Source organism: Salvelinus namaycush, chromosome 4 (genome assembly GCF_016432855.1).
Source record: "Salvelinus namaycush isolate Seneca chromosome 4, SaNama_1.0, whole genome shotgun sequence".
Classification (NCBI taxonomy): Eukaryota; Metazoa; Chordata; class Actinopteri; order Salmoniformes; family Salmonidae; genus Salvelinus; species Salvelinus namaycush.
Genome location: NC_052310.1, coordinates 38016621 through 38030453, shown reverse-complemented (window position 1 = coordinate 38030453; position 13833 = coordinate 38016621). Strand labels below are relative to the sequence as shown.

The window sequence follows — 13833 nt, the reverse complement described above, 5'->3', positions numbered from 1 at the left end:
GAGGCAGGGTGCCAAGGATTCTAGCTTTCAGAACATGGCAGAGCAGAGCTGACCACTGCATTTTCAGGAGGCAGTATCGGTCCCTTAGTATGAAGTGATGAAAGGGGGCACTGTTGAAAACATAGGTTTAGAATTATAATTTCTATGGATGACACTCTACTAGGGGAAGGTCTTACTGGAAATTCCAACACACTTGCATCATTCTTTATGTAAAAGATAAAACCAAGCAGCACAATACTATTTTTCAAAATGATTTTATTGGGAGAACTACAAAAAAAATGTACAGTACAAAGTTAAGTCTTACACTCAATTTGTAGTGAACCGACTCCCCCCGCAAAACAAATTACTACAACTGTCTTTTTGTCCGTTTTTAATTACATTCAAAAAGCTTTACTTCTGATAAAGTAGTCAAAAAGCACAGTGCGCAACCCCTGTACCTACTATGTACAAACGTTCAATCACTCCCCCATCCAGAAAATTCTGAAGACTGCTTTTTCCCCCCTTGAGATTGTTTGACTAGTCAATCTAAATAAGTGTAGAGAAACAGGGAATCTCCCCCCCAAAAAAGGTATAGTTGTCCCAAGATGTCTTATAAAAGTGGTAACCACCTGCAAAAGTAATTCAGCTCCAACACTACATTCAATTCAACTTGTGTAAAAGATACATGTAGGAAAAATACTTTATTTGGTTAATGTTAAGGCATGTAAGATGGTGAATTCCGTAGGCACTACACAATAATACTGGAGCACAAGGGGTTGCTACATTCTTTAGCACGTGGCTGGAATCAGTGTGACCTCGTGCAAACAGAAGAAAACAAAAATACTTTTTTGGTTAATTTATTTACTTGGGTTCTTTGTCACTGAAGTCTGATCTATATAAAAAAATAAAATTAAAATAAAAACGTAAGGCTAGCTCAGGTTTGGACGGTCTGCACAACCACATCGTTTATACAGAAACATCTAGACATGGACTCAAAAAAAAAAAGAGAAAAAAAAGGCTTCCACAGCGCTTACAAGCAAACTCTGAACAAACAGCAATCACGCAAACTTGTTTTAATAAACGTAAACAAAATTAATGAAATAAATATCACGTGTCCTCTTAAATTAAGATCTTTTTTTTTACCCATTTACAATAAAAATAAGTGAAGTTACAAAATGGAAACCAAAAACAAAATATATATTACTGTGAAAAGAACATACACTCCACTTTATGCAGATTAATAATGGCGATCATAATTTAAACATAAAAGAATATAGATCTATTGCTTCATCATACTTGATAAATACAGTATGGACACAAATTACCAATGATGTATAGCCTATACTTTTCACAAGATAATAAATAAGTTAAATAGTTCATAGCCAGTTACACACTGCTATGTAAATCACTCAAAACAGCTAAAAAAAAATATATAATGATTCAACCATCAGTGATTTCCCCAAACAAACCGAACTCGAGTGCTTTTCAACTAAGCAACAAACCACTGTTGTGGTGCTGTGAAACAGATTAAAGTCCTGGAATGGAAGTTTAAACGTTCATAAAGGAACACATACTTTTGAAAAACAAATGTTACATTGTGTCAAGGCATATTCTTGGCGGGATGGAGGAAATCTGAAACCACTTTGCAGTGTCAGTGTCAAGTTCTGTACACATCTATCCCAGGGAAGTGTGGCTTGCCTGATAGACCAAAAATACTGCCATTAATTGCAGCTCAAATAAGTAAGTCGCTGATGGAATGCCTTCTGTTGATATCTACTTTTATACAGCTATACCATTACAAAAAGGAAAAACAACTAATGCCATATCAAGGATAATTTTCATCCATTGAAAACAACATGATAGGATGTTTAGTCATCTGAAATCGACAGCCTGCTGAAGATTGGCAGACGTTTCCCAGCATCCAAACTTGGGGACTCGGAGCCGCTGAGACTCCCAGAAGAGCTGAGGGACCCGCTCGCATAGCTCTCCAGGTCTGAGAGGGAGTCGGGTGGGCTGGGAGGCGAGTCGAACACCGGCGACTCGTTGAGGCGGCGCAGGGACTGCAAGTGGCTCATGTTGTATGAAGGGGGAGAAGGGGGGCACACGTTAGCTTGAATGTTCCCGTAGTAGGCGTTGAACTGGTTGTTGGCATAGCCGTTCTGAGTTTGCATGGCAAGGGGAGCAAGTAAGGCTTTCAGGTCCTGCCCAGGAAAATTGAATGCACTGTTCACACAAGACATGGAGTTGGGAGACAGCATGTCCTCATAATAGTTGGGAGAGCAAGAAGAGGGGGGTGGTGGGGTGCGCGACGTGGGGCTCTCGAGCAGTGGCGACTCAAGTCCATGGTGGCTGGAAAAGCCGGAAAAACTCTGGCTGTGGTGAAGCTTTGGTCTGTCCCGGTTGTGCCCACCTTGCTGCGGAACAACCTCCCTTTGACCATAGCCACAGAGCTCCCGAGCAGACTTGGGTTCCCCCTGCATGTTGGCGTTGATTGGAGCAGGTCTGCGCTCATCAGCGTTGTGGATAAAATGACAGCGGGGACCGTAGGGGCAGAAGCCAATAGTGTGGAAAGTGCGACATGGCTCGGTTTTGTACTTGGGGTGACGAGACAAATTTCTCAGCTCGTGGTAGCCGTGAGCAAACTGGCACTTCTCTCCATATTTGCATGCCCCGTTCTCCTCGAAGGGCCTGCAGAGTTCGGTCTTGTAGCGCGTGGAGTTGATCTGAGAGCCCGGCTTCTGCTGTAGGATCTGCAGCTGCTGGCTGCGGTCACTGTTCTCGCTGTATGCCCTGTCACGGAACTTGTTCTCCTTGTTCATAATGGCAGTGCTGCTGCTGCTCGTGTTCTCCTTCAAATTAGTGTAGGAGTTGACGGAGTACTTGTTGCTGTTGATCATTGCTTCCATGTTGCTGGTCGAGTTTCTACGGAAAAATCCCGGCGTGAAAGAAAAACTGTTGGAACTCTGTGTAGGTGTCAGTGGAGCCCCCACCGCTTTATTATCCAGCATGCTATTGATGTGATTCATAGCGTTCATGTTCATATCTTGCTGTTGAGAGAGAAGACAAACATAAGCAATGCATTTAAACTAACACGGTTTTGGCCAAATGCATATTCAATTCTGATAAGTTCTGAGTGCAAACGTAAACTTAGTAACAATGGAAAAACTATGGCGGGCTCACGCTAGCAACAAGTGATTGCTTACTCTACGCCGCTAGTTGTAGCCTACTGAAAATAAAAAGGCATGCTCAAGCGATCAGACCTGGTAAAGAACAAGACTTTCCATCTACAATGGGGAAATATACTTTACCTTGTAAAGCATGTCGATGTCGTACAAAGCGGACAACATGGTTGCAGACATCTCTTTTTCGGATGTTTGTCGCAGTAGATCTCTCATAGAGGACCAACCAGGATCCTTCAATGCACGAGGCAACTGTTGTAGATTGTGCCACGACTGGTTTTTAGAACGCTTGAAAGTTCTGAAAAATCGAAATTTGCAATTCCAGTGGTGGAGATGAAATTAACAAGTTGTGGAAAGTAAGTTCCTTGTATTGGGTTGTAGATTCTTCCCTCGAGAAGCGCTGAAATAGAGTGCTTCACTAACTACCTCTCCTCTGCACATGCATATAAATGCTTCGCAGTGGCTCGAGGGTGGAGCTTTCTGAAGTTGTAACAATGTTTTGTAGATCACGCCCCCGTATTCGAACGTCTTCCAGTCACTGGTTGGCCTCTAATTATTATACTCCACCTCGAAATCTAGTGTTTCCTCCAAAATTCTATCACGCAATTTGTGAAAGTTGGTCCCTTTTTGAAAGAGGGGCAAGGTTGTTGAATCAAGCAATAGGGTACAGTAGGAGTTGCTCGAAAAGTAATTTATCTTTGTACACGTTTAAGCAACTATACAAACTGGAGACCACTGCGCTTCTCTCTCTCTCTCGCAGGTGCGTGAGTAGGAACGCAAGTGTCGGGAAAATGGTATTAGAAACCAGAGTGACATATTTTTTCTGTTTAGGTTTGTTAGTGATTGCATAAACCACACACCACGAAATTCTGTCCTAGTTCAGGGCTCTCCATACCTGTTCCTGGAGAGCTACAGTCCTATAGGTTTTCACTCCAACCTTAATTTACGGTACCGGATTCTAATAATGAACATTAGCTGGTTGGTAAACTGAACCCGGTTAGTTACAAGTGGGGTTGGAGAGAAAACCTACAGGAGGGTAGAGACAGTAATTTAATTTTACCATGACATAAGAATAGAGTTGATTGGCCTCCCAGCAATCAAATGTATGCGCATCACGGTGCATTTACATATAGGATGGCTAATTGAAATGACACAAGGTCACATGGATAGAAAACAAAAGTGAAGTAATGAGTCGGCACGGAATGATTTCCAATCAGCCACTTGTTATATAAAGAGCGTTCAACCATCTATTACACTGTGGCTCAGCCGCACACAATCTCAGAATACTGCACAGAGAATTGACTAAAGGAATGTGAATATGTAAAAAGCAGTGCAACACTGCCCCCCTAAGAGCAAAGCCCAAAATGACTGACTTGAGCGCCACCTGCTGAGGTTCAAAAAATACATTTGAAATACTTAACGTATTTGTATACGTTTAAAACAGCCTATTTGACGGTGTGATGTAACAAACGCTCACAACCATCCGAAAGCTATGAAAACGGAGCCTAACAAAGTTCACAGCCACATACAAAGATGGCATAATTAGCAGTGAGGAGCAGGGCTATATTAGGGTCCCACAAGGGAGATATTTTTGTTGCTATAAGTATTTTATAATTCTGTAGAAAATATATCACCATAAATTGTAGGTTTTTGTGACACCAGTTATCTTTCCAAATCTGGAAGTGGTTAAAAAAAAATGTTATACGATTCTGCATCATTCAATAGTCCCACTGAGTGAGTGGTTTAGCTGCTGAGAGCTGGATATAAAGAAAGCCAAATAGCAACAGCCGAAAACAAATGACATAACGGGTTGGAATCTACTACTACAAACCGTTAAATTAGAGCTGGGGCTGTACTCTGCCTAAATGAGCTTGAGCGTTTATGATAAAAGACGGTCTGACGTCAAAGACAGATGGGCAAGCCTCAAACTTTGAGAAATCCCTTGAACATGTCCTCATCCGCAAAAAAAACCACACTCATCACACAGTGCTGTTTTTATTGGGGGATGTTCAAGCGTTCCAGAACATGACATCATTTTAACAGTAACAGGGAACATTGCCATACTACAGCGCAAGACTGCCCAGCTGTCTGGGCAGTCGCTGACACAGGACAGTGGACCATTGTGTTGCCCTCCTAATTACGTAACCTAGGAAACCAAGGCAAAGGGATGAAAAGAGTCCACTGGAAATCGTGCTAATACATATTATATATTTTTGAAATCCATACACATACCGCCCTGTGGTTGTTTTCAAGAATTGCGAGACATGAATTAGGCATCTTTACTTTGAAAAACATAGACAAAACTCAAAACGTATACACTTTCAGCAGTACATTCCCTTCGAAAACCTATACACCCGTCGCTGATAAAACAAACCATTTTAGTCATGAAAAATGTGTATACTGCTTGCATAAGTGTTAAATTCAGAACGTTTCTTGGAGTCTAAAACCCGTAGCCAGTGTGGCCCTCTCCTGCTGCAGGCCAGCCAGGCGTGCTCTATGGTGCAGGAGAACTGGGCCAGGGCTGGGAGGCCCTCCAGAGCCTGCTGGGTGGCCAGGGACAGGGCATCTTCCTGGGCTGACAGACTGAGGAGCTCTGCCTGGTTCTGGTTCAGAGCCTTCAGCTCTGGGGCTTTGAAGAGGACACCCAGGTATCTGTGTAGCAGCCGCATCCACTGGACAGGCTCGGCCCACAGGTTCAGATCTCCCCTCTCAAACAGGAACACCTCCTCATCCTGAGCAGTGATGAGAGTGAATGGAATGCGATAACGGATGTGTTAGAATGGAAGGGGGGAGAGGGTCATGAATAGGAATCAGATTGAATTAAGTTCATTTGATGCTTTTCTATCAATTCAGATATTGGTAGTAGAGGGATGATGAACAAGAGAATACTCTGCCAAAGGGCATAGATATCTCGCCATTCCATCCCATCTTATCCAGTCGAATCCCGACTCTTCAGAAGGTGTGTGTGTGTGTGTGTGTGTGTGTGTGTGTGTGTGTGTGTGTACATGAGTTATAGCTTTCTTTCCCAGAATGGGTTTTGTATAAGCTTCACATTGAGCCTGTGTCGGACAACAGATTGAGAACGGCTTTTTCTGTCTCTCCCACTCCTTATTTAGTGTTCTATGGGTCTTGTGGTAACAGAGTGCTATGAATAAAAATAACATCCTCATTATATCTTCATCAGTGCTACTGTACTATAACAGTGTTTGTCTTTCTGGTGCCTGTTTCCCCTAAAGACTCCCCTGCTCTCCCAACCATACTTGCCGTCTCTCCAGGATCGGGGTCAATCCCATCTAAATTCACTTACAATTTCAGTTCACTTCCTGAGTTGACTAAATGGAATTGGTTTTAACTCCTACCCCGCTTTTCTCTCTAGATCCTCAGAATGTAGAAATAGGTATGTGAGCCAACATCCCGTTGTTGGCTCTGTCCCCTGTGTCCCTAGACGTGGTGTGTGTCTCTGTGTGCCCACCTGTGGCCCTGGACATGACTGTAGGGTTGCTGTGCCAGCTGTTCCAGTTGTGGGGGCAGGTGCCAATGGGCATCCTCACCCTGACAGAGTGGCTGCCGGGAGACGGCGAAGGAGAGCAGGAGCAAGAGACAGCCACATCAGGCAACTGACCTGGTAAGAAAGGACACACACACACACACACACACACACACACACACACACACACACACACACACACACACACACACACACACACACACACACACACACACACACACATCCAGTGTATTAACACTCATCCAGCAACAGGCCCAAGACTGAACGACTCCAGTTGTCCATGTATCGACTTGAAAGCGCTCTGAAACTGTGTGTGCGTGTGTGTATATTTTTGTGTTGTTATCCCTTGACCATGCCCTGTACAGTTGATACCCGGAGATAACACAAGGGACTTCAAAAGTCATTCAGACATACCAGTTAAAACACTACCACCATGGGGGGGAGGACTTAACCCCATCAACATCCCCAGACAGCATCCCAACCCCACTCCTACTGCCGTGCTGGAAATCCTGGCCATTCAGGAGGATTGGTTTTCCCTTCTAAGAGGGGGGGTGTAAAACCAAGTTCTTGAGATTCAGGGAAACCCACTCGGGAACCTAAGAAGTTGTTGACTGTACAGTATTATCAGAGATTTAGTGGGTCGAGCCAGAGTGGCATGTTCCTTTCTCGAACCAAAGGGCTGTGCCGCCCCTCTCTGGGTTGGCCCGGCTCTGATGTCACCCCAGCCATTCATCCCAGAGGGGAAGAGGGCGACAGGCTTTACCGCTGGACCCGGGCCAGCCTGCTTCAAAACACAACCAGCCCCAAACATTAAGACATAATAGGGAACTCTAGCCGCTCTTTAATCTATGGACTTTCGGGAGGTTTCACACTTCACTAACGCAATTTCCCCTCGTCTCTCCTCGGCTTACAGTACACAACATCCACTCCTCTCAGTGGATTGTCTTTCCCCTGCTATTACTGTGTGTGTGTGTGTGTGTGTGTGTGTGTGTGTGTGTGTGTGTGTGTGTGTGTGTGTGTGTGTGTGTGTGTGTGTGTGTGTGTGTGTGTGTGTGTGTGTGTGTGTGTGTGTGTGTGTGTGTAAGAGTGCCAGTGTTAGTGTGTTGTTTATGTGAGTAACAGTGTTTATCCGAAAATGTTAAATCAGAGAGATGACAGGGCGGTGCCAACATCTTCCGATTGGTGAATGGAGCTGGCGAGGGGGTGACTGTTCTACTACTACTATTACAGCTGGCACATTGTAAGCCTGTTGGAACAGGGTGGATAGTAAAGGACAGGACAGGAGTGGAGAGTAATCCAGGAGTATGCACTCTACAAAGTAAATGGACTCCTACGATTATGGATCTCATAATAACCAGTTCTGTAAAACGTATTCACTCTACCATAACATGACATGAGGAAAGGTACTGTAGGCGATTGTATGAGCTATAGCTGCACTGGAAATAGATGTAGACTCATTTCAGAGAGATCAATGACATCCTCCAAAAAATAACTGCAGAAGCCAAGTGAAGCCTGTTCCAAGTCCTGCCCTTCTGTCACGTCCATGGTATTTTGGGGTGAATTTGTCTCATCTGTATCATTTCGCAGCCAGCAAGCTCTGTGCCATACATACGAAGGACGTTTCGCTATGACACGGAGACAGATTCCGACGGGAAAGGAGGACGCTTAATTCCCGAAATCAATATGTGGTGGGAGTCTTGGGCTGGAACTAATTAACACACTTTTTAAGTAAGGAAAGAGAGAGGAGGGAGCTTTCGGTGTTCGGCAAATCCAGGACTTAGCTTCTGCAGCTGGGGGGTGTTGGGTGTCCCAATGACAGAGGGGGATTTTGGGGGAGGCGAGCTGTAATGATAGTGGTGAAATAAGAGAGATTGGTGGACCTCCCTCCCTCTCCCCCATCTCTCCCTGGTGTCATCATGCTGTGTGTTCAGCCACCTCTGCTCAGTTACCCACATCAGAGGGATATGGGGCCACAGTACCTCTATTCCCAGTTTTACCTCACCTGGGCCCCTAACCTGGGGACCACACCAGCCCCTGCCCTCCACCTGCCTTTTTAACAAGGCCCTGCTCTGCTTAACCCTTCACTCTCCACAGCTCAGAGAAACCAATCGGTTTTGAGTGCTGGGACTCAAATGGTTCAAATCTTTGTATACCTGTACCCATATGCCCACACATGTTCACTGGCAGTTACACACACACACACACACACACCGTGCAGAGGAGCAGAGACCAGGAAGTGTTGAGGTGTGTGTGTGTGTGTGTGTGTGTGTGTGTGTGTGTGTGTGTGTGTGTGTGTGTGTGTGTGTGTGTGTGTGTGTGTGTGTGTGTGTGTGTGTGTGTGTGTGTGTGTGTGCGCGTGAGAGAGGGGTGTCAAATGAACACATACTTTACAGCCCCAACTTCCTGCTATGTCTCCGCAAGAACCAGAGTGTGAGATCAAGGCTATAGCTTCTGATACCAATAGCCTGTACTGTAGTACTCAATAACAACTATCACAACAAATCTGTAATCATAAACATATAAAAGCTGGTTCAGGAAGGTTAAAGTGAAGTCAACCTTCAATAATGGCAGCTGTCAATGGCCACCTAGGTCATTCTCCAGAGGGAGCCTTAAGGACTGTACTTAGACCAGGTACAGCTACATTAACCTCTCCTTCAGCCTCTGCCAACGTTTGTATGCCAAAACTTGGAACCTGGTGGGACTCTAGGTGTCCGTCTCCAGGCTAGACTAGAGGAACTAACACCGAGGAGTGATTTTAGCTCTTGTTCTAAATGTAGGTGATTTTCTACAGAGGATCACTTTCTCTATATGCTTTTTCTTCAGTCATTGTTAGTAAACTAATCTGGGCCTCGGCTCTGACGGATAGGGGATTCCAGGCCAAAAGGAGACTTTTAGTTGCACGCATGCTACATTCATACACCACCAACCCAGGTTTAACGATTGAATGATCCCCAGTTAAAAACAGGACTAACCTGGTTTATAAGTGAACGATCCTTTGCTACATCAGGATATCCTCCGATCCTCCTGCCCTTTGATTTACTGTAAATGAATGGACAGAGAAACACACACACATATTACATAATATTGAAGTTAATATTGACATGGGCTGAGGCAGTGTGGATTCAGTGATGGTTCATTGACAAATGATGGTTGATGGTTCATTGAGAATGGCCTAGATAAGCACAGACAGGTCAGCAAATCCCATAGACGGGTTGGTTGTTTAGCAACAAAACTGCCGGGTGCGCAACTATGGGGCAAAACAGACGGGGTTGGTTTAGATTGTTGATAACATGTCAACTTTATTTAGTCTCCATAGGTTTATTGAAAAATAATAATAATAATTGCACAATGAGCACTTGTCTTGCAAATACATTGTTAGTTGTTGGTTAGCTAGCTAGCACATTTTTTGCTATATTAGCATTGGCATGAAATCAGTCCAAACACCTCAAAATAACACATGGTATCAAGAACAAGATAAAACTAGCTGAAACGAGCCACATACAATTCCCAACATGGCAGCTTATTGTCATTGTTGCTAGCTATGTGATGGGTCAGAAGTTTACATACACTAAGTTGACTGTGCCTTTAAACAGCTTGGAAAATTCCAGAAAATGATGTCATGGCTTTAGGAGCTTCTGATAGGCTAATTGACATCATCTGAGTCAATTGGAGGTGTACCTGTGGATGTATTTCAAGGCCTACCTTCAAACTCAGTGCCTCTTTGCTTGACATCATGGGAAAATTAAAAGAAATCAGCCAAGACCTCAGAAAAAAAATGATAGACCTCCACACGTCTGGTTCATCCTTGGGAGCAATTTACAAACGCATGAAGGTACCACGTTCATCTGTACAAACAATAGTATGCAAGTATAAACACCATGGGACCACATGGGACCACCAGCCGTCATACCGCTCAGGAAGGAGACGCGTTCTGTCTCCTAGAGATGAACATACATTGGTCAGAAAAGTGCAAATCAATCCCAGAACAACAGCAAAGGAAGTTGTGAAGATGCTGGAGGAAACAGGCACAAAATTATCTATATCCACAGTAAAACGAGTCCTATATCGACATAACCTGAAAGGCCACTCAGCAAGGAAGAAGCCACTGCTCCAAAACTGCCATAAAAAAAGCCAGACTATGGTTTGCAACTGCACATGGGGACAAAGACTGTACTTTTTGGAGAAATGTCCTCTGGTCTGATGAAACAAAAATAGAACTGTTTGGCCATAAAGACCATTGTTATGTTAGGAGGAAAAAGGGGGAGGCTTGCAAGCCGAAGAACACCATCCCAACCGTGAAGCTCGGGGGTGGCAGCATTATGTTGTGGGGGTGCTTTGCTGCAGGAGGGACTGGTGCACTTCACAAAATAGATGGCATCATGAGGCAGGAAAATGTTGTGGATATATTGAAGCAACATCTCAAGACATCAGTCAGGAAGTTAAAGCTTGGTCTCAAATGGGTCTTCCAAATGGACAATGACCCCAAGCAAACTTCCAAAGTTGGTGCAAAATGGCTTAAGGACAACAAAGTCAAGGTATTGGAGTGGCCATCACAAAACCCTGACCTCAATCCTATAGAAAATATGTGGGCAGAACTGAAAAAGCGTGTGCAAAAATGGAGGCCTACAAACCTGACTCAGTTACACCAGCTCTGTCAGGAGGAATGGGTCAAAATTCACCCAACTTATTGTGGGAAGCTTGTGGAAGGCTACCCGAAACATTTGACCAAGTTAAACAATTTAAAGGCAATGCTACCAAATACGAATTGAGTGTATGTAAACTTCTGACCCACTGGGAATGTGACGAAAGAAATAAAAGCTGAAATAAATCGTTCTCTCTACTATTATTCTGACATTTCACATTCTTAAAATAAAGTGGTGATCCTAACTGACCTAAAACAGGGACTTTTTACTAGGATTAAATGTAAAGAATTGTGAAAAACTGAGTTTAAATGTTTTTGGCTAAGGTGTATGTAAACTTCCGACTTCAACTGTAACTAACTACCTGCTAACCATGTGTACTTTAATAACATTCATAACCACAGTCATAATCACCATAATTAACTTACATAATTAATATTACTAGGGGTGTGGGGAGTGTTTTCTGGTCAGGTCAGGGCTTAATTAGAAAAGGACTCTTGTCCTTTATGTTTGGTATCGAGTTTGTCTTAAAAATGTGCTCTTAAAACAGCCATAATCATGTTGGTTAACCCAGATCAAGTAGCCCCCTGTCCCCATCTTTCCTTTCCCTCCAACCCAGTATTTTATTTATTTTTTATTTCACTTGGCAAGTCAGTTAAGAACAAATTCCTATTTTACACCCCGGCCAAACCCTCCCCTAACCCGGACGATGCTGGGCCAATTGTGCGACTCCCTATGGGACTCCCGATCATGGCCGGTTGTGATACTACAGACCCAGGTTCGATCCCAGGCTGTTACACCTCTAGCACTGAGATGGAGTGCGATAGACCGCTGCGCCACTTGGGAGCCCAGTACAGTAGTGTCCCTCTAATGACATTATGTAGCCTAGTGTCCCACCGCTGTCCGAGCAGGTGAAAGTGTTAAGGGGTGGTGAGGTGAAGAGGTTTTGATTTCAACCTAATCAGCAGAGTCATTTGGGGGGGGGGGGGGGGGTGGGGGGGGGGGGGTGTATTGGATATATATGGTGCTCTTTGGTAAAGGGTTTAATTGGCCATTGAAAATATAACACACTTTCCAAGTCAATGGACCATCTACTGTACAACATTGTAAGTACACCCAACTGTACTTAACTCAAGCACTCTTCCCTCTCCCTCCATACACCACTCCTATGTTGAAATAAGGAGTCGGTGGATATGAAGTAGAGGTTGAAGATAACTCCTGAGGTCTACTGGGGTGAAGGGGGAGGGTTACAGATCAAACATCTTCACATCACTGATTCACTTCCATATCAGAGGCAGAGAGCTGTCATTACATGGCCATGGATAAACACCTCCACTACTTTAGCCTGCTACGTTAGGTCGTAAACATGCCCTGGACAACTCTGCTGCTATCAATATCAAAACATACAAATCACTTCAAATAGGACACCAACACACTGTGTCCTTTTGGACAGCAGACCATCTGTAGTCCATGAAGAATTCTGGACGCCCACACATCAGGGTTGAACTCTCAGGCAATGACGAGTGTGGTGAGTAGGGAGAAAAAGGACACACACACACACACACACACACACACACACACACACACACACACACACACACACACACACACACACACAGCAATTATGTTCATTGTATTCCCATCCGGTTGTAGAAAAAGCATCTTAGTTTTAGTCATCTGGTTCTATCATATCTGATGGTGAGCTGACATGGTATCTGACCCTGCTCTGCCCCAACGTACACATGGATGTATAGACATGGATGTTCTTTAGATTAGAGCGCAATGAGGTGATGTTATCAGTGGAGGCAGACGCAGGGACAATAAGGGTGGCTCCTGTGTTTTCACCGGGAGAAGAAGCTGGGAAAATAGAGGAAGGGTGTTTCTTGAGGAGAGAAAGTCACACTCTTAATATTTCCGTGTGTGTGTGTGTGTGTGTGTGTGTGTGTGTGTGTGTGTGTGTGTGTGTGTGTGTGTGTGTGTGTGTGTGTGTGTGTGTGTGTGTGTGTGTGTGTGTGTGTGTGTGTGTGTGTGTGTGTGTGTGTTAGTTTGAGAGTCCATCAATGTCCCAAGACCTGAGTCACAAAATTCTTTGGAAAACAAAGATCAAAAGCTTCCTAGCCACACACACACGCAGACACACAACCCAAATGATATCCAGCCCTAGGGTAACCCCCTGCCAAACTAGATTTAGCACCCCTCATTCCGGGAACACTCCCCAATCCTAGTGAGAAACCACGTCAGTGCTCCTCACCACCTCCAACATGTGTATGTGTTTGGCACTGTGGCAGAGACGGCAATAGAAAAACATAGATAATATAAAATGACCCCGTAATCTAAGTATTTACAACATATCCACTAGGGTTGGGCAATGTCAACTTGTGTTATCGTGAGTATGTACTCATAAAACATTGTGATATATGATAGTATCTCCCCCTATTGGCCAACCCGTTTTTGTTTTATTACAAAACAAAACAAAAAAACGTGCATGCTACAACTGGATGAATCATGACAAAAGATAGTTGTTGAA

General features: G+C 44.1%; 1 protein-coding gene and 1 long non-coding RNA gene across 3 annotated transcripts in view; both read right to left on the bottom strand.

Moving 5' to 3' along the window:
• Positions 1-238: 238 nt before the first annotated feature.
• On the bottom strand, positions 239-3605 carry LOC120046502 (mRNA decay activator protein ZFP36L2-A-like). Of its 2 annotated transcripts, none has more exons than XM_038991788.1 (2): positions 3288-3605; positions 239-3022 (listed from the first exon to the last, which is right to left on the bottom strand). In XM_038991788.1, exon 2 carries the CDS (start codon positions 3018-3020, stop codon positions 1848-1850), a length of 1173 nt encoding a protein of 390 aa, XP_038847716.1. In that variant the 5' UTR covers positions 3021-3022; positions 3288-3605; the 3' UTR covers positions 239-1847. The 2 variants fall into 2 exon arrangements, with proteins under 2 accessions (XP_038847716.1, XP_038847715.1); XM_038991787.1 differs by having other exon boundaries at positions 239-3026; positions 3288-3604.
• A 1532-nt stretch (positions 3606-5137) lies between these two features.
• Positions 5138-13833, bottom strand: part of LOC120046501 — a 33086-nt gene continuing 24390 nt past the window's right edge. Inside the window, exons 3-5 of the long non-coding RNA XR_005476818.1 lie at positions 9639-9705; positions 6631-6780; positions 5138-5890 (exon numbers count right to left, since the gene is read on the bottom strand). This is a non-coding gene — a long non-coding RNA (uncharacterized LOC120046501). The remainder of the gene's footprint in view (positions 5891-6630; positions 6781-9638; positions 9706-13833) is intronic.